The 27821-nt window shown below is 41.5% G+C and overlaps 1 protein-coding gene across 1 annotated transcript; it reads left to right on the forward strand.

The window, feature by feature from the left end:
- Positions 1 to 27745, forward strand: MCUR1 (mitochondrial calcium uniporter regulator 1). The gene is made up of 9 exons (XM_023191014.3): positions 1 to 697; positions 7642 to 7761; positions 11994 to 12097; positions 12936 to 13037; positions 13933 to 13974; positions 15404 to 15475; positions 19999 to 20052; positions 22250 to 22364; positions 23713 to 27745. Exons 1-9 carry the CDS (start codon positions 253 to 255, stop codon positions 23766 to 23768), a joined length of 1110 nt encoding a protein of 369 aa, XP_023046782.2. The 5' UTR covers positions 1 to 252; the 3' UTR covers positions 23769 to 27745.
- The last annotated feature ends 76 nt before the right edge of the window (positions 27746 to 27821 follow it).

The following is a 27821-nucleotide window of genomic DNA, read 5'->3' on the forward strand; positions in this document are numbered from 1 at the left end:
CTCGCACGGTCCCCGCAGCGCCCCGAGACTAGCCACACCCGCTGGGCCCCGCGTGCCGGAGAGCCACCGCAGGCTCCCGCCGCCCCGCCCCGGGCGCGCGTCCCGAGCCCCACCCGCGCCCGGCAGGAAAGGGCGGGCCTGCGCCGCCGCCCACGCTCGCTCCCGCCGTCGGACTCTGGGCCCGGACCGCGCGTGACCGGCGCCCTGAGCGAGAGGCACGAGCGCGCATCCGGGCCAGTGAAGGGCTAGGGGATGGACTGTGGCTCCGTCGGCAGCCAGGGGACCCAGCGCCTGCCCGGCCATCGGCGGCTTCTGTTCTTGCCCGCGGGCCTCAGCGGAAGACCGGGAGGCAGCGGAAGACCGGGAGGCAGCGGAACCTCAGCACGCCGCTGCCTCTCTGCGCTCTCCCACGGTCTGGGGGCGCTGCGCCCTCGCGCCCGGGCGACCCGCGGCGGCGTGTCACGTGCCTCGCCGCTGCTCCTCCTCCTGCTAGTGCCCTCCCCGCGCTTGGCCGCCGCAGCCCCGCGCCGGCAGCTCGGGGACTGGGAGCGCTCGCGCGTCGGGTATGCCGCACCTCTGGCCGGGCGCAGCGGCGCGCGGAGGTGCCCACCGGGCCTCGGTCCGGGCGTCGCCTCTGCCGCCGGCGCCCTTCCCCAGTGCAAAGACCCGGCGCCTGCACTCGTTTCCTGCAGGAGAGGTGAGGCCCAGGTGGGAAAGGAGAGGGTGCTGGTCTCGCGGGGCTGGGCGGGGCGGGGACCTCAGCTACAGCCTTCCCGAGGAAAGGCCCGGCAGGCCGGAGGGCGGGTCAGCCAAGGGCACCGGCATCTGCCCGGACCGTGGGGCGAAGGTCCGGGCCCGCCTTGCTCGGCCGCGGTGGCGGGGCTTAGCCCAGTAAGAGACGAATTCCTGGGAATCCCGGGCGCTAAAGTTGGAGGGAGGTGCGTGCTGGGGCGGGGAGGTGGTGCCCGCCCACTCCTAGGGTCTGCTTCTGGGCGCCGCCTTCCAGGCGTTCTGTTTGGCAGGGCGCAGCCTGTTGGCCGCTCAGGGGGAAGGGATGGGTATGTTTGGGGAGCAAAGCTCTGAGAAATGAAGGGATTGCTTTACAGTTTGATTTCACGTTCTGATGGAATCATTAATTCGTGTAGTCCTGGCGTCTACCCTGTCCCTGGCGCTTTTCTAGATGTGTGGGATATATCAGTCCAAAAAATGTTTCCCTGTCGAGCTTAATTCTGGCGGAGGAGACGCAGTAAATGTGTATGGATATACATATGCATAATTGATGTATATGTAATTTACATATACATAATTTTATATATTCTTAATTTGATAAATGGTATAGGAAAATTATAGGATAAGGCTTGGGAAGTGGAATGGGTATCCAGTCGTGAATTTAAATAGGGTGATCAGAATCGATTTCATTGAGAAGTTAGCATTTAATTAAATAGAGTCATGCATCCCTTCAGAACAGTCACCTACTGAGAAATGAGTCATTAGGCGACTTCTTCCTTGTGTGAATATTGTAGTGTGTGCTTACACAAACTTGGATGCTACAGCCTACTACACAGCTAGACCAGCAGGTAGAGCCTAGTGCTCCTAGGCTACAAACCTGAACAGCATGTTACTGTACTGAATACTAGAGGCAGTCTGAACACAATGGTATTTGCGCATCTAAATATAGGAAAGCTACAGTAAAAATATGTATTATAGTCTCATAGACCACTGTCGTGTGTACCCGTCCGTCCTGGGCTGAAAGGTAGTTGCGGGGCGCATGACTATTTAAAAAGGAGGTGAGAGAGATCACTGCCCTGGAGATGAGGGAAGTAAACAGGATCAACTTATTAGACAGCATATTGTTGATTAAAGAAAAAAATCATTTTGAATAATCAATAGACTTGGCAAAATTATCACTTTGGGCAGTCTGTACATGTTCATTAGTAGCCATCACTAACCACACATTTTTCCTATTCGACAGATAGGCCCAGCAAATGTTGACTATGTCTAAAATTTAAGAATATCATTGGCTGGGGTAAAAACTGATTAGTAGAGCAATAAAGTGAAGGAAACTTTATATACAGAGAGTGGGGAATGAGTAGTGAACTCGGTGCCACTGTCCTTCAGAAATTAGGAGTCGGAGATGAGTTTGGTCTTTATTTCTGTATTTTGCCCTTTGTTGTGCTTTTTCTGACAAGCTAGTAATTTCCAATTTGTTTTTCTGTCAATACAAGAGTATGGGGCAAAAAGAGAGTGTTCTTTCTCATGGATTTGCTGACCAATCAGTAAGGTGGTACTGTTGTTTTAGTGTCGGCGATCTCATTCTTCAGTCATCATAAAACATAAGTATGGATGCATAAAAACAGAAGCAGAGCAGAGACACAGCTAAGGAGGGTGTATGCTCATTAACCAGCTAATGAGCGTTTCCCAACCATTTGTTTGCTTGGTACCTGAGGTTCTCAATTGGGCTACTTAAGGATGTCATGAGTAGGAAGTTTGTATTTGGTTTCCACATCCTGTCCAAGGCTAACTTTGGGCCTCTATTGTCATTGTGGGTTTTTATTATCCTCTTAATATGCTTAAGGTCCCCAGAAAGGGGAATTGCATGTTACACGTTGACACAGCTCATTTGACTCGCTTCCTTATGATCAGTGAGGAGTCTAGGAGTTGGCGGCGTCCTCAGGTACTGCCCTTTGACAGAAGGCAAGAGGGCATATCCTTCCCTCAGCAGGCGTTGGAGTGCCCACTGGGAAGTGGCCAGCCCTTCGGTTGACTTTTCGGAGGCAGGATTTCTAGGAAATAACCTTACCGTTTCTGGTTCCAATCTTTTTGAAAAAGAACAACAACAAAAAGCTATAGTATCTAAATTGGCGTTACAAAGTAGTCTTGTGATTGTTTCATTTATGTGGGAGTGGGGATGAGGAGGTTATGTTTTAAATACATGAATGGTTATTTTCTTACTAGAAACAAGGAATTTGGGTCTAGAGTAACCCTGTCACTCTCACAGGCCATTCCAGACTCAGGTGTTTTCAAGCTCCCTGACACATGGGACAGTCCAGTCGAGTTCTAGGGCAGGTGAGGTGGTCCTTAAGAGGTCCCCTAGATAAGTGCTTTCATTCATTCACTCCCACTCTTTCTCAAGCTAGGTCTCTTCTGTGTTGAGCAGACATCCTGGGTCTCTTCTCATGGAGGCCAGTTTCTGTCTCAGGACTAGAAGTAAACTAAAAGAGGTACCAGATTTAAGTGAGCTCATTTGTGTGAAAAGGGAAGAACTGAGGAGAAAGGAATTCATTTCAAATTTTCCCTCTAGACAGTTTCATAATCCAGATTGTAGAAGTCATGACAGTTCAATTACTCTCTCTCTCTCTCTCTATATATATATTCCTAGCCTGCTGTATGCTGGGCCCTTTGCCAGATGCTAAAGATAAAAAATGAGCAAGACTGGCTGCTCCTGGGCAGCTTGGGCAAATAGATAATACAGATGAGGAAATAAGGTGTTAAGTGCTAAGATGAGCTATCTGTACTGAACTGAGAACACAGGTATGGGAGCAATAAAGGTTGCTCCCTTAGCTGGGTGGAGGAAGCAGAGAGAACCATAAAGTGTAAAAAAGAAAATGCCACATCTGAAACATATCAGTAAATTGGCAATTTAATGAAGAAAAGTAAAAAGAATGCTTAAAGTTTAACAGTTGGGAAAGGGGAACAAGCCATGCTTAAGCATGGAATTGCAGGAAATAGAATAGCTTAGGTTGCTAGAAAGAAAGCTGAAAGGATAAGTGTGGTCATAAATAGCAAGGGCTTTGTATGCCAGGTCAAGGACCTCGTGTCATAGCACAGTGGTTCTTCGAATCTAAGGGCCCAGTTTTACCAACAAACACATACAAACACACGTAAGTCACTGCACTTTGTATTTTGTCAGTCTGCAAATGGTTCTTGATACAGATAAGGATTATTGCATCTCTTGCTCTCATCTTGATGCTTACAGTGACCACAGCTACCCTCCTCTTCCCAAGTTGTGAGTAGGCTGGGAACGACTCCCATAGGCTGCAGCGAAGTGTCAGATCTGTAGGGTTCAGTCCACATCACATTTTTGTTTACTGTCGATTTTATTGTAGGGTAATCAGGGGCAAAGGACTGAGAGTGGAGGCTGATCAGCTGGAGCATCTTTCTGGTCATTCAGAGGCCTGCTGGGGAAACCTTTGACCTTTGAGTTGGCAGGTGACCCTTCTTGCTCCTACCAGTCTTCTACAACACCAGACCTCAGACTGGTGCCAGTTAATGGCAAAATTGGAAAAGCAGTGACAAATATGTAGCAAGATTTTCATATACTAAGTCGATTAAATGGAAGTTCTATAGATTGTCTTTTTTTTTTTCTTTTGGTGTCATAATTTCTTTTTTAGTATAATATTTAATAGTAGTAAGCAGCAACATTTAAATGTTCTTTCATGACAATTAAAAATTGGCAACTCAAATATTGTTTTATCTTATTTTTTATTTTTATTTTTTTTTGAAATGGAGTTTTGCTCTGTCACCCAGACTGGAGTGCAGTGGTGCAATTTCGGCTTACTGCAACCTCCGCCTTTCAGGTTCAAGGAATTCTCTTGCCTCAGCCTCCTGAGTATCTAAGATTACAGGTGCCCACCATCACACATGGCTAATTTTTGTATTTTTAGTAGAGACAGGGTTTCACCATCTTGGCCAAGCTGGTCTTGAACTCCTGACCTCGTGATCCACCTACCTCAGCCTCCCAAAGTGCTGGGATTACAGGCGTGAGCCACCGTGCCCGGCCTTTTAATATTTTTGTTTTAGATACAGGATCTTCGTTTGTCACCCAGGCTGGAGTGCAGTGGTGCGATCATAGCTCACTGCAGCCTCAAACTCCTGAGCTCAAGCCATCCTCCAGCCTCAGCCTCCTAAGTAGCTAGGAGTAGCTGAGACTACAGGCACACACCACCACACTCAGCTAATTTTTTTTTTTTTTTTTCTGGAGATGAGGTCTTGCAGTGTTGCCCAGGTTGGTCTCGAATACCTGGTCTCAAGTGATCTTCCCACCTTGACCTCTCAAAGTATTAGATTTACAACCATGAACTAGTTCACTTGGCCCAATTAAAAAAAAAAAAATGATTTTAGCAATTCATAAAATCCAAAAGCCAAGAAACTAAACCATATACTAAACCACCTCCCTCAGGTGAGTACCTTCAAGCAAGAAGTTTACAAAATGGATTGGATCTAGGCTAAATGCACAAAAATTTATAGAAAAGGTAATGTAAAAATTGGTAGAAAATAGCTCTCTAAAGATAGGCTTTTGCAAAGACATTACAAGAAAAGAATGCTATTGACTGATATCTCTTACGATTAAAGATGAGAAAATCCTTAAAAAATACTAGCAAGTCAAATCCAGCAACATATAGAAAGTGCAATGTACTTAAAGTCTAATGTACATTAAAGTATAATTTTCCTAAATCAATGGAAAGACATCCATTTTCATTGATCTGAATACTTAATATTAAGATGACAGTACTTTTCAAACTGATCTACAACTTTAACACATCCCTATCAAAATCCCAAGTGGTTTTCTTATAGAAATTGACACACAGATCCTAAAATTCATATGGAAATACAAGGAAACAAGAATAACCAAACAACCTTGACAAACAACAAAGTTTAAAACCTACACCTTGGGAGGCTGAGGTCAAGTCTGTAGTGAACTATGATTGCACCACTGCACTCCAGCCTGGGCAATAGAGCAAGACCCTGCCTTAAAAAAAAAAATAATAATCAAGAGCAACAACAACAACAAACACTTTCTGATGTCAAAGTTAAAACAGACTTACAAGTAATCAAGAAATTGTGGCACTGGCATAAGTACAAACATATAGATCAATGCATTAGAATGGAGAGCCCAGACACAAGGCCTCAAAGCTCACTGATTTTCAACAAGAGTGAAAAGGCGTTTCAGCAGAGGGAATGGTGCTGGGACAACTAGATATCCACATGGAGAAGAATGAAGCTGAACCCACTACCACACACCATTTAAAACACTAATCCAAAATGAGTAAAAGACCTAAATGTAAGAGCTAAAACTGTAAAACTCTTAGAAGACATGGGTGTAAATCTTCATGTACTTGGATTTCCTAGTGGTTTCTTTCATATGTTATCAAAAGCACAAGCAACAAAAGGAAAAACAGATGGGTTGGACTTCATCAAAAGTAAACTTCTGTGCTTCAAAAGACAGTATCAAAAAGTGAAAAGACAACCCACAGAATGGGAGAAAATATGTTCAAATCATAATCAGATAAGGAGCTTGTATCTAGAATATATAAAGAACTCTCACAGCTCAGTAATACGAAGACAACCCTATTAAAAATGGGCAAAGGACTTTGCCTTAGTCTGTTCTGTGCTGCTGTAAGGGAGTAACACAGACTGGTAATTTATTAAAAAAAAAAAAAAAGAGATACATTTCTTGCAGTTCTGGAGGCTAGGAAGTTGAAGATTGAGGGGCCCACATCTGGCCAGGCCCTTCTTGCCGCTTCATAACATGGCGGAAGGCAGAACAGCACACATGTCAGGGAAGGGGTGGCAAACTCATTCTTTTATCAGAAACCTACCCCCGAGATAGCAGCATTAATCCATTCATGAACAGAGCCCTCCCGATAGCCTAATCACCTCTTAAAGGACCCACCTCTCAACACTGGTGGGTTGGGGATTAAGTTTTCAACACATAAACTTTGGGGAACATGTTCAAACTATAGCTGACCTGAATACACATTTCTCCAAAGAAGATATCCAAATGGCCAGCAAGCCCATAAAAAGATGCTCAACATCATTAGTCATCAGGAAAATGCTAATGAAAACCACAGTGAGATACCACTTGACGCCCAATAGGATAACTATAATTTTTTAAAAACCCAGATAATAGCAAGGGTTAGTGAGGATGGGGAGAAGTTGGGACCCATGTGTGCTGCTAGAGGGAGTGTAAAATGGTACAGCTGCTTTGGAAAGCAGTTTGGCGGTTGCTGAAACAAACATAGAGTTATATGATCCAGCAATTCTCCTCCTAAGTATACACTCAAGATCATTGAAAACATAACATCCATGTAATTCATAATAGCTAAGAAGTAGAAACAACCCAAGCATCCTTCAACTGATAAATGGATAAACAAAATTTAATATAGCTATACAGTGGAGGAGTATTCAACTATACAAAGAAATAAGAGTACTGACGTGCTACAACATGGATGACCCTTGAAAACATGCTAAGAAGCCAGTCACAAAAGACTATATATATTACATGATTCAGTTTCTGTGAAGTCTGCAGAGTAGATAAACAGAAGAGACAGCAAATAGACCAGTGCTTGTCCTGGGTATGGTTGGGGGCGGTGGAGAAGGGCTGGGGGAATTGGAAGGTGACAGCTAAGGGGTACAGTTTGTCTTGAGAGTGAAAAAATATTCTAAATTTGATTGTAGGATGGTTGCACAACTCTATGCCAAAACCCATTGAACTGTATGCTTGAAATTGAATGGTATATCTCAATGAAGCTGTTATAAAATACCAGGTAGGCTTTGGCGTATGCCTTATTTTCTCAGGGTGCTGAGTTGCTTCCGTTTTGCATTAAGTCTGTTCTGAGCTTACTGTCCTTTCCACCCTAGAGCTAAGCCTGTCTGCTGGATACCTGCAGCTGGAGCGCAGAAGGAGAGATTTCACCTCTTCTGGGAGTAGGAGGCTCTACTTTGACACTCATGCCTTAGTGTGCTTACTGGAAGACAATGGTAATCCTCTCTCATTTGTCATTTAGTGCCTCAGAAAAACACTTTAAATTATGACTTCTCTTCTGGTTTCATTTGAAGTTCTCATATTTCTCTTTGACTTTTATTTTTTATTTGTATTTAATTTAATTTAATTAATTTATTTATTTATTTAGAGACAGAGTCTGGCTCTGTCACCCAGGCTGGATTGCAGTGGCGCAATCTCGGCCCACTGTAACCTGCCTCCCAGGCTCAAGTCATCCTCCCACCTCAGCCTCCCGAGTTGCTGGGACTACAGGCACATACCACCACGTCTGGCTAATTTTTGTATCTCTTTGACTTTTAAGCCTATGGGTAATCTTTTAATTAATCTCCATTTTTTAAGTCCTCGTTTTTTGCTTGAGGACATTTTTGTTTCATCAATACAGTGGAGACTTTTCTCACACATTGTCTCTTTTTCAAAGTGAAGTGTATTTCTGTAACATCACCATGGAAGTACAGTGTTATAGGTAAAAATTTAGACATAAGTCAGCAAAGCTGAGGAATGATTCCTATGACAACAGTGTCTGAAGCACAGAAGTGATAATTTTATTACTGTGCATCTTGTGTGCTTTTTAAAATCCTGTGAAATGGAAATGTTGTCGAGTAGCAGTTCTTGATAATTTCAACTTACTGTTCTTTTTTCTTTTTTCTCCTTTTTTTTTGAGACGGAGTCTTGCCATGTCGCCTGGGCTGGAGTGCAATGGCACAATCTCGGCTCACTGCAACCTCTGTCTCCTGGGTTCAAGCGATTCTCCTGCCTCAGTCTCCTGAGTAGCTGGGATTACAGGCAAGTGCCTCCACGCCCAGCTGATTTTTGTATTTTTAGTAGAGTTGGAGTTTCACCATGTCGGCCAGGCTGGTGTCAAACTCCTGACCTTGTGATCCACCCGCCTCAGCCTCCCAAAGTGCTGGGATTACAGGCGTGAGCCACCGTGCCTGGTTCTCTTTTTTCTTTTTAATAATCAGGCTAACATTCTCCCTTATTGCTGTTAAGGTAAAAGATTGCTCTGGTATATATGGTGTTCATTGAAAATGCACTTTAGACTTAGAATGTAGGGAAGATTCTCGTACTAAATCATATTTAGACAAATACACTGATTATAATTCTCTATATGGTGACACATTCTCAAAAATCAGAATTTCAAAATAGTGTAAATTATGCTTGTGAAATAAATTTCCCTGTGTTTTTACTTCATTGTGTAGTTATTTGTCCAGTTATACATGTTTGTGTCAGAAAAGCTGTTCTCTGTAGAGGTGCTTTACATGCCTAAGACAAAAGTGATGGAATGAATTATTCTGTGCTTTGTGGGAGAGAGCGGCTCTGGGCTTGAGCCTAACTCTGCAGACTTCTAGTTGCATAGCTTTGGAAGCCTTTCTCCCCTTCTCTGTTTCTATTTGCCCATCTGTAGTATGAGTGTAATAAGAATTTCAAAGATCTTTTTGAATATTACACAAGATAATATGCATGAATGAACTTTGGAAACACTGTCATATGCTGTGTAATAATTTTAACTTTTCCTGTCAAACAGTAGGCTTTTTTCGCCAAAACTTCTTTCAGTTCAGAATTTAAAAGAGAAAAGTGGAAGTGAGAGGGGAGCATGTAAAGTTACTCTGATAAGGCCAGGCGAGGTGGCTCATACCTGTAATCTCAGCACTTTAGGAGGCTGAGGCGGGAGGATCGCTTGAGCCCATGAGTTCAAGACCAGTCTGTGTAACATAGAGCCTGTCTGTACCAAAACAAAACAAACAAACAAACAAACAATTGATAAGCAGAAGTCTTCCTAGTTTTCTTGATTTTAAACCTTAACCCATGATTATTTGCATCTTTAAAGACCGTGGTGTGAGGACCGCACTGCAGTACGTGGTGTGGAGGGGCTGTTCAATCCAACATGGATGAGTGGGGCGGGTGTCTGAGATGACTGGCTGAGTAGGAGGCCTGGAAGGACTTTATAAGGCATATTCTACCCTTTCTTTATCCAGACCTGTGTCTTCAGATAAACAGAATTTCTCATATGCCTGTGATCTCACTGACCCTGGTTCTGTCCTATTCCCTCGTGTCTACAAAAAATTAATTTCTGCCTCATAACTCAGTAGGTTTTCAGATTTCTACTTTTTCTTATCCCTTTCTCCTCCCACAAGTGGTTATAAAGTATATGGCTTTAGAGTTTGTTTTACAATCAACATAAGTTCTCTTTCTACCTTTATTTTTCTTTTCCTTTTTCTTTTTTTTTGAGACAGAGTCTCACTCTTTCGCCGAGGCTGGAGTGCAGTGGTGCAGTCCTGCCTCCTGCAGCCCCCGCCTCCTGGTTTCAAGCGATCCTCCCACCTCGTCCTCCTAAGTAGCTGGGATTACGAGCTTACACCACCACACCTGCATAATTTTTCTGTGTTTTTACTAGAGATGGGGTTTCACCATGTAGGCCAGGCTGGTCTCAAACTCCTGACCTCAAGTGATCCGCCCTCCTTGGCCTCCCAAAGTGCTGGGATTACAGGCATGAACCACTGTGTCCAGCCACCAAAACTAATTATGTTTAAACATGAACTCTTTTTTTTTTTAATTAAAAATTTTTAAAAATTTTATTTACATTAAAATGGAGATGGGATCTCACTATGTTGCCCATGCAGGTTTTTTAAACTCCTGGGCTCAAAGGTCCTCCTGCCTTGGCCTCCCAAAGTGTTAGGATTACAGGCGTGAGCCACCACACCCAGCCAGTGAACTCTTCTTAATAAAGCTTTAAAATTTGCAAAAGTTTAGGTTGAGTTTTTAAAAACTAGGAAGACAGACTAGAAAAAAGAAAACAGATTCAGAGCTAAACAGTGTTAACATTTTGGTGGGTAACCTTTTATATTTTTTTTTCCTAGACAAGTGCACAACACACATGTTGAAAAATTAAAGGATTTTGATGAAAGTGATGGCAATAGGTCTTTGGAGGTTTTTTCCTTCTCCGTTAAATCTGTGTCTTTGGTTTTTTTGTTCATTATAGTCCCATGCTTCATCTCATCCAAATTCCATTAATTAAGTACTACTTTATTCCAATACACAATTAATTAAGGGAATCAATAGATTCTTCTGAAATTCTTAAAGCTGGAAGCATTTAATAGAACTGTTTCCCAGGCACTCAGTTTTAAGCATTTAATTAGAATTTATGTGAAATATGAGTTACTGTGCAACGTTTTTAAAAACAATACCAAGTACTGGCCAGGCGTGGTGGCTCACACCTGTAATCCCAGCACTTTGGGAGGCCAAGGCAGGCAGATCACCTGAGGTTGGGAGTTCAAGAACAGCCTGACCAACATGGAGAAACCTCATCTCTACTGAAAATACAAAATTAGCTGGGCATGGTGGCACATGCCTGTAATTCCAGCTACTCCGGAGGCTGAGGCAGGAGAATGTCTTGAACCTGGGAGGTGGAGGTTGCTGTGAGCTGAGATCATGCCTTTGCACTCCAGCCTGGGCAACAAGAGCAAAACTCTGTCTCAAAAAAAAAAAAAAAAAAAAAACAAGTACGGCATTGAATCCTCTAATCGTTCAATTCAGTATCATTTATTGACTACCAAAGAACATATTTTTTCCACTTTGGGTCCCCCAGACTGGTTACTGAAGAGAATTGTGCAGGAAAAATGAAAGAACAGATTTTGTCTTTTAACATTAAGTTAGCCAACAGCTAGATGACTATATAGTCAATGATTTGACTGCCTTATGCTAGACATAAAACAGCTGAGCTTTCCTGTTTAAGGAAATTATTTTTTAATAACGTACACATTACAAAGTTAAAGAAATATTGTCCACCATAGAAAATCTACATAATGCAGAGAAACATAAAGAAGAAAACAAAAATTACTATGAATCTTTGTTAAATTATAAAAACAAGAATTGCATCTGTAATTTTGAGTCTTGCCTTTTTTCACTGGACATTGAGTTGGCGGCATTGTCTATGTCATTAAATAATCTCTGAAAACATGACTTTTGATAGCTAGGAAGGACTTACAAATCAGTCAGCAAAGCCACTGGTACCTGGGGAAGCCAGCTTATGTTTCGTGCTTGCTCTGAGTGACCAACACATGGTAGTTGGTGGCTCGGCCCTCCTCCCTGCCTCCTACCACACTGTGCTGTACCTCTGCTCCTGGATTCGGACATTCACGTGAATTGTGTGCATTTGCTGTGGGCTTTTGTAACTCTGAGCGTGAATTTTTTTGCCTGTGTGCTTGTTTAGGGTTTGCTACTCAACAAGCAGAAATCATTGTGTCCGCACTGGTCAAGATCCTGGAAGCCAACATGGACGTTGTCTACAAAGATATGGTCACCAAGATGCAGCAGGTTAGCCTTGTCGGGTGGCTTAGCAAATCAGGACTGTGAAGATGGGGTATTGTTTGTAGTAATGTTTTCATGTAATTTTTTAGATAATACCCAGTTGAAAAGTATATAGTAACTTTTACCATGATTAAGAGGCAAAAGATTACAGTGGCATAAAAAATACTTACTCAGAGCTATTTAGTCAACAGTTGTAGAATTGTTATGCCTGAAAGCTCACTGTTCAAAATTATTCCAGTGAAATATACTTTAATAAATGGAGACATGGCCTGAATTGCAGTATTATAGCATCATGTTCTCAAGTCTTCAGATCACCACCCTTTTAGCTGTGATTCACTTGGTAATGATAACCAGATATGTGGCTTTTGTTTTCTTTGTGTTTTGGGTGTTTTTTTTGAGACAGGGTCTCACTCTTTCACCCAGGCTGGAGTGCAGTGGTGCAGTCTCAGCTCACTGCAGCCTTGGCCTCCTGGGTTCAAACAATCCTCCCAAGTAGCTGGGACTACACGTGTGCACCTGCTACAACTGGCTAATTTTTGTACTTTTTGTAGAGATGGAGTTTCACCATGTTGCTTAGGCTGGTCTCGAACTCCTTGGCTCAAGCAATCCTCCTGCCTTGGCCTCCCAAAGTATTGGGATTACAGGTGTGAGCCACCTTGCCTGGCCAGATATGTGTTTTTTTTTTTTCCTTTTCCTTTTCCACTTTTGGAATAAAGGATGACTTTACTGAACCTCTTCTTGTGTCCACATTCTGGTTTCTCAATAAGAAAATAGCACGTTGAGATGATAGGAAGTGGACTTTTTAGGGTAGACTAGATTATGTGTTTTGTTTTTCTTTTCCTAGGAAATCACTTTTCAACAAATAATGTCTCAGATTGCGAATGTGAAAAAGGATATGATTATTTTGGAGAAGAGTGAATTTTCAGCCCTCAGAGCAGAAAATGAGGTAAAACAGCCACTCACACTTAGAAAGTTGATTATATTAAGACATTGAGATAAAATATATACACATAAAAGATCTCACATAAGTGTGCATCTCAGTGAATTTTCATACAGTGTGTACTTCCAGTCAGATCAAGCAGGAAAACTTGACCAGTGTCCCAGAAGTCCTTCTCATGCCTCTCAGTTGCCCCTGCCGCAGAGGAAACTCTGTCCTAGCTGATAACACCATTGACCAGTTTCGCCTATTCTAGAACCATTTGATGGTATCATGCTGTGTGTCCTGTAGCAAGAGATCATTTTTTTCATTGTCTGTAGTCTTACGTGAATATGCCCCATCATTCTATTGTAATGTAAATTAGAATTGTTTCCAGTTTTTGGCTATTTTGAATAATTGCTGCTGCAAAATATTTCTTGCATTCCTTTAAATAGGGCATATGGGATCAGCATGTAAATAAGTGCTCTCTCTGCATCTTTTATTTTCAGTCATTTTTAAAGTCCTCTAGGGAAGGCCATTTATTGCCTGTTGACCCTAGCCTTGTAAGAAACCTTCTAGCAAAAAGTAAAGTGGTAAAGTTTCAGATTCTCTAGGTTGTCCTTGAAATCAGTTAATTGAGGGTAGAATTAGTTAAAAGATAAACTGAAGGAGATACTAAATAAAGCAGAGTTACTGAAGGCAAATGTGTATGCCAAACACAACTGAATTAACTTTATGTAGCCTTCAAGATGAATTCAAACTTATTTCAAGATACATGTGTTGTAATGCCATTGTGCAGTCAATACGGTGTTCTGAATGGAGGAAAAACTTGAAGAACTTGTGCATAAATACATATTGTAATATTTGTTGATTACTGCATTTTATGTTGTTCTTTCTAAAGACTTATTTTTTAATGTGTTTTTAGAAAATAAAACTCGAACTACATCAGTTAAAGCAACAAGTAATGGTAAGATTCACTTTCCTGTTTGTTGGCTTGTTTGTAATTATATAAACTTATTAATAAGTGTAATATTAGAAATGAATATTTTTACAACTTAATTCTATGTGAAATGTTTGTGTAATATGCCTCAAAAGTACACATTGGAAGATTTAGCTAAGAACACAGCCAATGAATGAATTACTGTTGTGTGTAACGATATTCATTAAGAAAATTGTGGCCGGGCACGATGGCTAATGCCTGTAATCCCAGCACTTTGGGAGGCTGAGGCGGGTAGATCACCTGAGGTCAGGAGTTCGAGACCAGCTTGGCCAACATAGTGAAACCTTGTCTCTACTAAAAATACAAAAATTAGCTGAGCATGGTGGTGGGCGCCTGTAATCCCAGCTACTTGGGAGACTGAGGCAGGAGAATCACTTGAACCCGGGAAGTGGAGGTTGCAGTGAGCTGAGATTGTGCCATTGCACTCCAGCCTTGGCAACAAGAACGAAACTCTGTCTCAAAAAAGAAAAGAAAAAAAAAATTGTGTTCTAAGAGGAATTAAGTCATTTTTAAGTCAAAGTTTTTCTAAAGTAGCTGCATGGAAGGAACCCTTAAATTCTCTTAGACTGTCTTTAGAGAAACACACATGATTTTTAAATGCTTACTGTGCCAGCTATTTGATGTTTTTTTAAATAGCAAAAATATAGATGTTAAAGGAAAAAAGACTTTGATGTGTATTAGAGAAAAGGCTCTGTGTAAACCAGATTTTAATATTTGGCTGCTTTGAGTCCATCTTTGCTTTCCAAAGTTGTTTCAGATCAGCTTTATTCAGAAGTTATGTTCAGAGATTGTATGAGGAGTCTTGAGGTTAAAAGCAGCAACAGGCCGGGCGCGAAGGCTCACGCCAGTAATCCAGGACTTTCGGAGGCCTGGGTGGGTGGACCACAAGGTCAGGAGTTCGACACCAGCCTGACCAACATGGTGAAACCCCATCTCTACTAAAAATACAAAAATTAGCAGGGCGTGGTAGCATGCGCCTGTAATCCCAGCTACTCGGGAGGCTGACGCAGGAGAATTGCTTGAACCCAGGAGGCAGAAGTTGCAGTGAGCAGAGATCACGCCATTGCACTCTAGCCTGGATGACAGAGCAAGATTCCATCTCAAAAAAAAAAAAAAAAGGCATCAACAACCCACTCTAGACTAGCATAAGCATAGAAGGGGGTTATTTGTGTCTAACTGGGAAGTCCTGGGATGGGCTCCGGATGTGGCGTGGCCGGAGTTCCCTGATGCCAGGAGGCCTAGGTCCATTTCTCTGGAAGCCCCTGGCTCTGTCCTTCCCTGGGCTGCCTCCCCTAGGATAGGGATAGTGGGGGCAGTGGTCCCGCCGTCACATCCTCAGAGAGTTTGGGTTTCTTAATTTGGATTTCTCCTTCTTTGTTGTTTGCCTTCCTTTTAGGATGAAATGATCAAAGTCCGAACAGATACCAAATTAGACTTCAACCTAGAAAAGAGCAGAGTAAAAGAATTGGTACGTTCCTTTACTAAAAATGCATTATGAATTTATTTTTGGTATGGAATGCTTGTTTAAGCCTAAGTTTATATAAATGCATAGGTACTGTTAAATATCTGTTTATCAGTGTTAAGCTGTATTTTCTCCATTATATTCATTTTGGATTTAGACTTAAATTTGATGCTTTCAAAAGTAACATTAAAATTAAAATCCTAGTCAAATTAGTCAATTTGACTCTTTGTTTCAGAAATTATAGATATATGTTACATAGACATTCATAAATTAAATGCAATCTTCATCTATTTAATACTGACTTAAATCTTCATAGGTCTTGATCTTGCAAAAGTTAAGTTGATTATCTCAGGCTTGAATAATAGTAAATTATTAATATTAAGTAATATTAAATTATACACTGGAATTCAAGATTAAAACATTTCTGGGCTGGGCGCGGTGGCTCACGCCTGTAATCCCAGCACTTTGGGAGGCCAAGATGGGCAGATTACCTGAGGTCAGGAGTTGGAGACCAGCCTGCCTGCGCAATATGGTGAAACCCTGTCTCTACTAAAAATAAAAAAAATTAGCCGGGCCTGGTGGCGGGCACCTGTAATCCCAGCTACTCAGGAGGCTGAGGCAGGAGAATTTCTTGAACCCAGGAAGCAGAGGTTGCAGTGAGCTGAGATCATGCCACTGCTCTCTAGCCTGGGCGACAAGAGCAAAACTCAGTCTCAAAAAAAAAAAAAAATTCTATGTTGTATTTTAAATGCAGTGAGAAGTTGTGAGGGTATTTTGTTTTGTTTTGTTTTGTTTTTGGTGTTTTTGAGACAGAGTCTCACTCTGTTGCCGAGGCTGGAGTGCAGTGGCACCACGTCAGCCACTGCAGCCTCTGTCTCCTGGGTTCAAGCAATTCTCCTGCCTTGGCCTCCCGAGTAGCTGGGATTACAGGTGCCGCCACCACGCCTGGCTAGTTTTTATATTTTTAGTAGAGACAGGGTTTCACCATGTTGGCCAGGCTGGTTTCAAACTCCTAACCTCAAGTGATCTGCCCACCTTGTCCTTCCAAAGTGCTGGGATTACTGGAGTGAGCCACCGTGCCCAGCCTAAGTGTGTTTTAATAAAGATTTGTGTCAGGTTGCCTGTAGTGATTTTTAACCCTGACTGAATCTTCTGCTGTCTTTTTGCTTGGACTTTATTTGAATTTGGTTAACATTGGGTGCCTTTTTTATTCTCAGCATAATGAGAAATAGGACAGAGAGAGCATCTTGCACCAACACAAAACTGAATACACATGCAGAAACTGAGTACTCACAACTGTTTGTTGTCTTCACATTTTTGACAGTTTGCTTTTAATTAAAATGTGCTATAATAATAAATGAAGCTAATACTGAAACTCAAAAAAGTAACCTACTTGTATTTTGGAACTGCCACTGGATTTCAAGAGTTAATCCGAGCTTCGTTATACAAAACAATTATTAAGGCTGTCTTTCTAGTCTTACAACAACAGTCTCCACCCATAAAGATTAAATCACCTAGTATTACTAAAATAGTTAATGGCTATAGCATGTCACTGGTGTCCAGAAGAGGAGAAACTCTTTTGGTTACCTTTGTCTTTACGGGTTGTGTACTCAAGAAGAACCGAATTCACTTACGAAGGAAAATGACTGCATGTAGCTAACCAATCTGGGAAAAACTACGTCAAGGACATCAGGAAATACAGGGCATGAATGTAGATGAAAGCCAGTGAATTTTTTAAAAATTTTATGTGGAGTCATTTTAATAACATAACTAGGCTGATACATATGTACATTTTTCAATCATGTAACATTTAGATTTTACTCATTTTAAGTCAGTGACATCATCCAGCAAACAAAAATTTTCCAGATATTTTTCCACAGTTACAGTTTTCGTCTTTAAGCCAAAATGAAAAAATTTCTGCCGGGCATGGTGGCTCACACCTGTAATCCCAGCACTTTGGGCGGCCGAGGTGGGTGGATCACCTGAGGTCAGGAGTTCGAGGCCAGCCTGGCCAACGTGGTGAAACCCTGTCTTTACTAAAAATACAAAAATTAGCTCGGCTTGATGGCAGTTGCCTGTAGTCTCAGCTACTCGGGAGACTGAAGCAGAAGAATCATTCGAACCCGGGAGGCAGAGATTGCAGTGAGCCGAGATCACACCACTGCACTCCAGCCTGGGTGACAGAGCAAGACCCTGTCTCAAAAAAAAAAAAAAAAAAAGAAAGAAATTTCATTCTTCAAATATTCATATTTTTAAATTATTGGATATATAGAGTGGATCCATTCAGTGTTCTTATAAAATAAGAAAAGTAAAGCTTACAATATTTTGCAGATTTGATAATACAGCACTCAAAATACTTAACCTGATTTTATTTTACTTGAATTTACTAGTTAACTATGCTGATAAATATAATTTACATGTAATTATTTTATCTGGAGTGACGATATTGACCTTAATCTCCAGGAAGCAACCAATGCACAGAGTTTCAATTAAATCCTATCCATCATGACAGTAACTTTTTCTACATGACACAAAAGTGTCTTCATGGTATATTTGAACAGTAACTGTGACTATGAATTGTTCTTGTAGTCTTTTTTTAGTGTGTCATTATTTTAATTTCAATAGGTTTTGGGGGAATAGGTGATGTTTGGTTACATGAAGAAGTTATTTAGAGGTGATTTCTGAGATTTTGGTGCCCCCATCACCCTAGCAGTGTACACAATGTGTAGTCTTTTGCCCCTCACCCACCTTCCACCCTTTTCCCCCAGTTCTCAAAGTCCGCTGTATCATCCTTTTGCCTTTGCATCCTCATAGCTTAGTTCCCATCAAGCCAGTGAATTTATGTGATTTAGTACCCTAACTGGGAGGTCATTCTTGGTAATCAAAAACTTAGATTACTCTGAAGCACAAGGTAGTAGTAAATTATAAAGCTAGTGTGTTTGTTACATGCATTGGTGAAGATGAGTTTTTTGGCTTTCATTCTTTTGATAAAGTTACAATGTTAAATATTAAATTAAAAATTAACTATGATATTTACAGCCAGTTCCAAAAGCAGTATGGCATATAAACTTCTGGGACATGGGGATATATAGCTACATAGATGTTATTTTTAAAACCATGGCAGCATCAAGATTTAGGCTTTTCTTTTGTGGGTGAGTCAATGTTGAGTTAATGAAGACAAGTTTAGTGATGCACAAAATCTTGTTCCACGCTGCCCTCTAGTGGTGATCTGATGCACAGGGCTCTCCTGGTCTGAAACCCTGAGGTTTAAAGAGCGTTCATTGTTCTTGGTTTTACAACCTACTCCTTGGCTTAGGGTTTTGGGGTTTTTTGTTTTTGTTTTTCTCTCTCTCTCTCTTATTTTTTGTTTTACTTCTAAGTTCCCCGTAGTCCCAGGAGAACATTTTACAGCTAGAAAGTTTCTATATATTTCAAAGCATTAACTTTTTCTCTGTATAACAAGGTTAATGTAGGTCTTAAAAGTCTTCATTTAAATTACTCATTGTGATTTGCTCAATTAAATCCTGTTGCCTACTACTAAGGAGATAAGTCTGATTTCAATCTTATTGTCTCCAAAACTGCACTAAATCTTTTCACTGACATTAATAACCAAAGGTGAGATACTTTAACTCTGGGTAGAATTAGTTCCTTTAGTAACACTGGATTATGACTATGCCCAAATGGGTTTTTTTATTGTTATTAAAACCAACATGTGCAGGAGGCTAAGGCAGAATTGCTTTAACCTGGGAGGCAGAGGTTGCAGGGAGCCAAGATCAAGCCACTGCACTCCAGCCTGGGCAATAGAGTGAGACTCCATCTCAAAACAAAAAAACAAACAAAAAAAACCAACATGTGGTGAGTTAGTGTATTTATGTATTTACATTGTGTTTTATAATCACAGCACGTCTTTGTCATAGAATAGTAATCCTTGCCACTGTTTTTTCCCCAACTTCATGCTTTTCCTGTCTTGTGTTGAGACTCAAGTAATGACTTGTTTTGCTACTAATTATGATGGGATAGCGCCTAAATTGAGTTGAGTCTCCATTTTCAACCCTCTTAAAACCAAAAACCATATGACTCAGCATCCGTGGAAATTGGTCCCCAGAGAGTGCTGCTACAACAGTGGGAGGGACCTAAAGCCATCACAGGAAAGATGCAGGGGGAAGTGATAGATGACTAAGGAAATCCAGATATTGGAGGAATGAGTAAGTATAAATAAGAAACTTTAGCCAGCATGGTAGGTCATGCCTGTCATCCCGGCACCTTGGGAGGCCGAGGTAGGCAGATTACTTGAGCTCGGAAGTTTGAGACCAGCCTGGGCAATACGGCAAAACCCCATCTCTGAAAAAAAACAAAAAGAAACTTCAAATAACAGATATAAAGAGGCAGGTAGGCTACTTCATCCCAGAGTTGACTTTCTGGTGTTACATATTCTAGGAGTTTACTGAGACCAGAATATTTAAGGCACCAGAGAAGGAGAGGAGAGAGGAGTAGATCAGAATCTGACCCATGTTATGTGTTTATTTCAGCATTCATTGAACGAAAAGAAGCTGCTGGAATTGAGAACAGAAATAGTGGCATTGGTGAGAAATGAGACTTTGATTTTTCTTTGTCATTGTACTCATCTTTGCTTCATCCCACGCATGGTTGTTTGTAATGATAATAGGAACTTATATGCAGGTTTACTGTCATGGGAATTTTTTACATTGTGCTAAAATACACACAACATAAAAATGATGATCTTAACCATTTTTAAGTATACAGTTCAGTGGTATTAAGTACATTCACATTTTGGGGCAACCATCGCCACTGTCTATCACAGAACTCTTTATTTTGCAAAATTGAAACTCTGCACCCTTTATACATTCCCTTTTCCAGCCCCTGGCAACCTCCTTTCTACTGTCTGTGGATTTGACTATTCTACATGCCTCATATAAATAGAACCATAGTGTTTGTCTTTTTGTGGCTGGCTTATTTCACTTAATACAACGTCCTGAAGGTTCATCCATGTTGTTGCAATGACAGGACTTTCTTCCTTTTTAATGCTGATTAGTATTCCATTATTTGTATATACCACATTTTCTTTATTCATCTGTCAAGGGCACTTGTGTTGCTTCCACCTGTTGACTTTGGTGAATAGTGCTGCAGTGGGCGTGGGTGCACAGATGTCTGTTGGGACCCCTGCTTTCAGTTCTTGCGGGTATATGTGCAGAAGTGGAATGCCACAGGATTTTTTTGCACTTCACAAAATATTTGGGTATCTTAATGGAAGATAGTTATCCTATGAAAGATTTAACTTTCTTAATGAAAGTTTCCTTTTCTTTTCTTCTTCTTTTTTTTGAGATGGGGTCTTGCTCTGTCACCCAGGCTGGAGTGCAGTGGTGCAATCTCAGCTCCACTGCACCCTCCTTCACCTCAGCCTCTAGAGTAGCTGGGACCACAGGTGTGCACCACCACACCCTGCATGAAAGTTTGTTTTTCTGAACGAAAGTTTTACTAAGAAAGTTTAAATCTCACTAATTGAAGAATAGTGAGGAATGGAAAAGTCTTATTCTATTTTTAATTTATAGCATACATTACTCCTTTTCCATACTGTATGGAACCTGGGGCCTCTGAAACACCCAAGAGGCTTTCATGAGAGAATTCCAGAATCTTGGGATATTTCTCTGGCATAATTTTCTACTCATCCAGGCATTTCTTTCTTTCTTTCTCTGCCTGAATTGGTAGATTCCGTTGCTCTAGGAATTTTAGTGAAGCATTGCCATGGTTTTTATGCATTAATGCAGTTATACAACCCCCTGTAAGGTCGGCCAAACCCACTGCCTTTTTGAGGGTTGATTATGTATCCAGTTTAACTGTATTGTATTTGGGGAAGGACACAGATTGGCCCTGGGTAGCCAAGCCTCATAGCAATGAAACACTTGATATTTGAACATGAAAGAAGAAAGTTTTTTAAAAATATGACTAGAAATAGCTCAAGACAAGCACTGCCGCTTTTACATGATCTAAGACTCCATTTCTTGAAAACATTTTTGAGTTTACTGTATATCTTTGACTAAGGAGGATTTAGAAGGATGAGACGTAGCCGTTGCCTTTTTTTTTTTTTTTTTTTCTTTTTTTGAGACGGGGTCTCGCTCTGTCGCCCAGGCTGGAGTGCAGTGGCCGGATCTCAGCTCACTGCAAGCTCCGCCTCCCGGGTTCAGGCCATTCTCCTGCCTCAGCCTCCGGAGTAGCTGGGACTACAGGCGCCTGCCACCTCGCCTGGCTAGTTTTTTGTATTTTTTAGTAGAGACGGGGTTTCACCCTGTTAGCCAGGATGGTCTGGATCTCCTGACCTCGTGATCTGCCCATCTCGGCCTCCCAAAGTGCTGGGATTACAGGCTTGAGCCACCGCGCCCGGCCGCCGTTGCCTTTGAGAACAGACTGGCCTCATACTGCCACATCATTTATATAACAACCTAGAGCTTACAAATGCTTTTTCACATAGATTATCGCATTTGACTCTCTAAACAATCCAGGTAAAGGCAGGGCCACTGGTTTGGTTGTTTCATTTTGTTCTGTTTTCATTTTTCCAAATAGAAGAAAACTAAGGCCTAGAGAGGTTAAGGGTCCTGACCAATGCAGCGTAGCATTAGGATCTTAGCACTGAGACTAAAGCCCAGGCCTCCGTAGTCTTACCCAGGTTTCCCTGTGACTACACCCCATTGGGAATGAGCTATCAGATGGTGAACAGAGGGGACATGCTGTGGTCTAACGCTGTGACTCTCTTCATTTTAAAAGCATGCCCAGCAAGATCGGGCCCTTACCCAGACAGATAGGAAGATCGAAACTGAGGTTGCTGGCCTTAAAACCATGCTTGAGTCACACAAGCTTGATAATATTAAATATTTAGCAGGTAAGCTATTTTATATCTATTTAAATCAACCTGAAAAGAAAATAAATATATAAAATAAGTCATTGACAGATACTGCATTTCATTGATTCCAACACTTTCTGAAATATGTTAACATCTCTGAAACTGGAAAGCATCTTACAGTTTCTAATAGATGAAGTATCATACTTTAATTGGCACTTTTTCTTTCTTGGTAGTGAATAAAGTAATTGTGTACTTTATAATTGATAGAATTGGAAATTTGATAAGATACTGTAATGGAAGTATAGTTATTAGGGATTTTTTTTTTTTTTTTTTGAGACGGAGTCTCGCTCTGCCGCCCGGGCTGGAGTGCTGTGGCCAGATTTCCGCTCACTGCAAGCTCCGCCTCCCGGGTTTACGCCATTCTCCTGCCTCAGCCTCCCGAGTAGCTGGGACTACAGGCGCCCGCCACCTCGCCCGGCTAGTTTTTTGTATTTTTTTTTTTAGTAGAGACGGGGTCTCACCGTGTTAGCCAGGATGGTCTCGATCTCCTGACCTCGTGATCCACCCGTCTTGGCCTCCCAAAGTGCTAGGATTACAGGCTTGAGCCACTGCGCCCGGCCTAGTTATTAGGGATTTTAAGGAGATTCAAGACAGGAAATACTTTATGGATAAAATGGAAGGTGTTTCAGTTGTAATCTTTCTGCTTCAATTGGCGACACTCCTTTTAAGGAGTTACTTTACTTTCGAGATTTTTGACCCAAAAGAGAGAATGAACATTCATGTACCACCCCTGCACCCAAATTAACCATTATTTCAAGTCAGATTTAGCATCTTGGATTAATGAAATATTTTAAGGTCACAGCAGTATTTAACAGTGAAGTGTTGTTCTTTATATTAAATTGTGTGTCCCTGTCTATATAGTGCATATACGTAGACCTTGTGACCACATAATTTTTGTGATTCGAAATGTTTATTGAAAAATTTTCTTAGCCTAGGCAACACAGTGAGACCTGGTCTCTACAAAACAATTTAGCCAGGCATGGTGTCATCCGCCTGTAGCTTCAGCTTCTTGGGAGGCTGAGGCAGGAGGATCGCTTGAGCCCAGGAGTTTGAGGCGCAGTGAGCTGTAATCACACCATTTCATGGTACACTCTACCTGGGTGCCAGATGAGACTGTGTCTCTGAAACAAGAAAATAAAATAAGGGGTATGGGATTTGTTTTTTCAGTAGGTAGGTGTTTCACGGAATATGGCACATCAGTGAGCAATCTAAGTTTCTAGGTTTTCTTAGGAAATAAGTGAATAAGTGTGTGTTTTCTTAAAAAACAGATGTTCCCTCAAGTAACTTAATAGAACTAATGGTACTCTCAATTGTTTCTTTCTTACAGGGTCTATATTTACATGCCTAACAGTAGCTCTGGGATTTTATCGCCTGTGGATCTAATAAAGTGTCTATTTAAAGAGATTTCTACTGTTTTGCCTTAAGAATACCAGATTGTTGACCAGGCACAATGGCTTACGCCTGTAATCCCAGCACTTTGGGAGGCCAAGGCGAATGGATCACCTGAGGTCAGGAGTTCGAGACCAGCCTGGCCAACATGGTGAAACCCCATCTCTACTAAAAATACAAAAATTAGCTGGGTGTGGTGGCACACGCCTGTAATCGCAGCTACTTGGGAGGCTAAGGCAGGAGAATCACTTGAGCCCGGGGGCAGAGGCTACAGTGAATTATGGACACTTAACTAAGATAAAGAAGTCAGGTATTCCATAGCCATTCCTTATCTCCTTTCCGCTTAGTTGACTTTCTAACTGAGCGGCGCACAGTGCATGGAAGACTCCACTCAGCCAGACCAGGGAGCTTGGTCTTGCCTGTGGTTCACACCAACAGCAAACATTGGTATAATTCTCTACAACTTAAATCTTTGGCATATAGAGGATTTGAGGGTCTCCATGTTCAGGGTACAGTGGCTTTAATAAGTGCTGGAAAATCACTGAAGCTAAACCAAGAGCACCAGATCCTCTTTATCTAAATACCCAGTCTCTAACATGAGGTAGTCCCTGTACCAGAGTGTTGTTTCAGCTGTAGTTGGTGGTTATGTTAATAAGACAGCTGTACCTCTACCTTCTTTTCTTTTGATTTCCATTGTCTTGGTAAGTTATTATTAGGGTTATTTTTAATGTGCCTTCCAGCCAGAAAAATCAGCTGTCTAATGAAGCATTGCAATTGTAATGGGGACTCTTTTACCTCTTATAATGCAAGATTTTCCCTCCTCCCTCCCTCTTCTCCACCTCTTTCCTTCATGGTCTGTGAACTGTAATAATACTGCACTGGTGTTATTACCTACCTAGAAAACCTGCTGATTCTTAGCATGGAAATCTGCTTCAGTTTGTAGGATGAAGTCTGCTTCCTTCTGGTCTTCATTTACTTTTTATACAAGGGATGCACTCAGCTCTCCATGTGTAAGATATCTAGATGATGGATACATATTTCATAAATGAAATTTATGTCATTAATGAATATCCCCTTGCCCACAACCAGCTCAGGCTTTCAAAATTTGAGAATGGTCATGCCACCCAGCATCGTAATCTAGATTGACTAATTCTGTTGTTAAAAACATTCTCATACCTACCTTACCTTTATATTGAAAACAAATTACAGATACAACTGGGGTTATTCTGGAAAAACACATTCTCTTTTTTTTTTTGAGATGGAGTCTCGCACTGTCGCAGGGCTACAGTGCACGGGTGTGATCTCTGCTCACTGCAACCTCCGCTTCCCGGGTTCGAGCGATTCTCCTGCCTCAGCCTCCTGAGTAGCTGGGATTACAGGTGCCCACCACCACGCCCAGCTAATTTTTGTATTTTTAGTAGGGACGAGGTTTCACCATGTTGGCCAGTCTGGTCTCTAACTCCTGACCTCATGATTCACCCGCCTTGGCCTCCCAAAGTGCTGGGATCACAGGCATGAGCCACTGCGCCTGGCCTGTTCTCATCTTGTTCAAATTACTGGCACATGGGCAAGAATAAGCATTTTGGAGACAATGACATTGATAGAACCTTTTCTGCCTTTCTCTGCATACACACATATGCACACAGGTACAGCGGAGGAGCCACAGGCAGGTTTTTTGATCAGTTTGGTGAATACATTACTTGTTGTCACTGTTTCAATCACATTGGTAAAAAAAAGAGTTACCTTTTGTCCTTTGGATGTCATGTCTAAACTTTGGAAAATATAAATCATTGCCCTTTTAGAGAATGTTTGTGTAGTCCAAAGATTCTGAGCTCCATATGATATGAAAATCAAGTACTTTTGCAAGAGCAATAGCAGTTTCAAAGTGAAATATTATAATTTAGTCTTTTCCAAGTAGATCAAAAATTCTTAACTGATCAATAAAATATGTTATCAATATATTGTCCCCCTTTCAGAGAAAAGTCCCCAGAAGAGACTGCACACTTAGCAATTGCCCTCATTATCAAAGGCCTAGGTGAGTGGCAGAAAGGGCCATATGCAATTATGTATCAAGGTAAACATTACCTAACCTTGTGTAGCTTAAAAACTGAAGTGTCCTTGTATCCTGATAACATATTTTTAAAATAACATATGGTGGGGTGACATTTTTGCATCTGCTGAAAGTTTTCTCACATGTCATTCTTCCTCATGATAGCGGGCTGCATCATTCTGGCACTTAATTTGGGTGTTCGATTTTCCTGTAGAGTTCTTTGCAGTACAGCATAGCCTCTTTTTGGCCTTGGGAACAGTGAACTCTTTTCTTTTGATGGTGTGGATTGCATGCATATCTGGAGTGAGGAGGGTTCAGGACTGTTTCGCTTTATTTGGTCAAATCTATTTGAAAACCATTTGAGCCCAAAATACAAGTGTGCCCTTCCCACTTCTGGCTCAAGCATCTGTGAGCCGACTAGACGTAATATTAAAACTTCCTGAGCCTGGGTGCGGTGGCTCACGCTTATCATCCCAGCCTTATAATCCTAGCACTTTGCGAGGCCAAGGCGGGCAGATCACCTGAGGACAGGAGTTGGAGACCAGCCTGGCCAACATGATGAAACCCCGTCTCTACTAAAAATACAAAACTTAGCCAGGCGTGGTGGCGCACACCTGTAATCCCAGCTACTTGGGAGGCTGAGGCAGGAGAATCGTGTGAACCCAGGAGGCATAGGTTGCAGTGAGCTGAGATTGCACCACTGCAACACTCACTGCAACGAGACTCGCCCACAGATGAGATCTGCCTGGGCGACAGAGTAAGACTCTGTCTCAAAATAAAGAAATAAATAAGTAAATAGAACCTTCTGAGCTACCCTGGCTTATAAGGATTCAGATTACTTGAGGAAATTAGGCATTAGCACTAGGAAGAGGGAAGATGGCTGGCAAAACTTGTAGCTAGCAACCTGTGTGTAGCACAGCGGGAACTAATCATAGCAAGATCCTGAACACATACCCTTCTAGGTGCAGGTGGAGGGAACGACGTCCAATGCCTGAAGCAGCACCTCACATGGACAGAATGTCTGTACTTCCCTCTCCTGCACGAATCACTCGTCATTCTTAGAGGGCTCCCCTGCATTCCTTCTTTTCTTCTCTCCCCTCCCCTGCCTTTTATGTTTTCTAAAGAATCTGAACTCCGATTTCCATGCTCTCCTGCTGCATTAATGAGCAAAACCTGCTTGTGTGCACAGTTCTTTACTGGAAACACAACTTTTCGTTTCTGTATTGGTTTTACTGTCATCCAGTTTTCTAGCTTAATATCTAGCAAAACTAAATCTGAATGTACTCGCTTTTTCCATTAAGTATGCCAAGCAGCTCAGTTGAAAGGCTTGACTCAAACCAGAAGTCTTGCTGGAATTCGTCTCTGAACACTTGAAAAACAGAAAGCCTGAGCCACAGCAAACATGCCTCTGTGTGCCGGGATAGCCTTTGTCTCCACTTCCATGTGGCTTTTCCCTTTGTAGCTATGCTTGGTGACATAATCTTCCCTCTTCATTTCTAGCCGCCTCCTTTCAAGCCTGTCTGTTAATTAACCATGTCAGTACTGGCAAGCAATTATCTTCCCCCACCCTAACATGTGATCTAAGAATTTTGCAAAATTCTAAACAAATATAGAGATGTTATAATAGAATTCATGTCTAGAAAACTTTCAATTCATCAAATTGGTTGTGGCTTTTTTGGCACTAAGGCAAAAACATGTTAACCAGAAATAATTTATTCTTCATGTATGTAAAATATTTGAGAATGTTTAGCCTTTTATAAGAATTTTATTTGGAAAATATTTATCTTTCTACACATTTTACACTTACATTCCTTCGCTGATAACCCAAACAGTTTCTTAACTGTTTTGTTACTTAAGCAGATATTCAATTATGTTTTATTATCTAATAAAGTGTAAGATTCTTACTATCTAAACTATTTAATTCTGTGTGACTCATACACTTTCCTGATCATTCAAATTGAATATGAAAAGCTAGAATAACTATTGCAACTGTTAAT

Source organism: Piliocolobus tephrosceles, chromosome 5 (assembly GCF_002776525.5).
Source record: "Piliocolobus tephrosceles isolate RC106 chromosome 5, ASM277652v3, whole genome shotgun sequence".
Lineage (NCBI taxonomy): Eukaryota > Metazoa > Chordata > Mammalia > Primates > Cercopithecidae > Piliocolobus > Piliocolobus tephrosceles.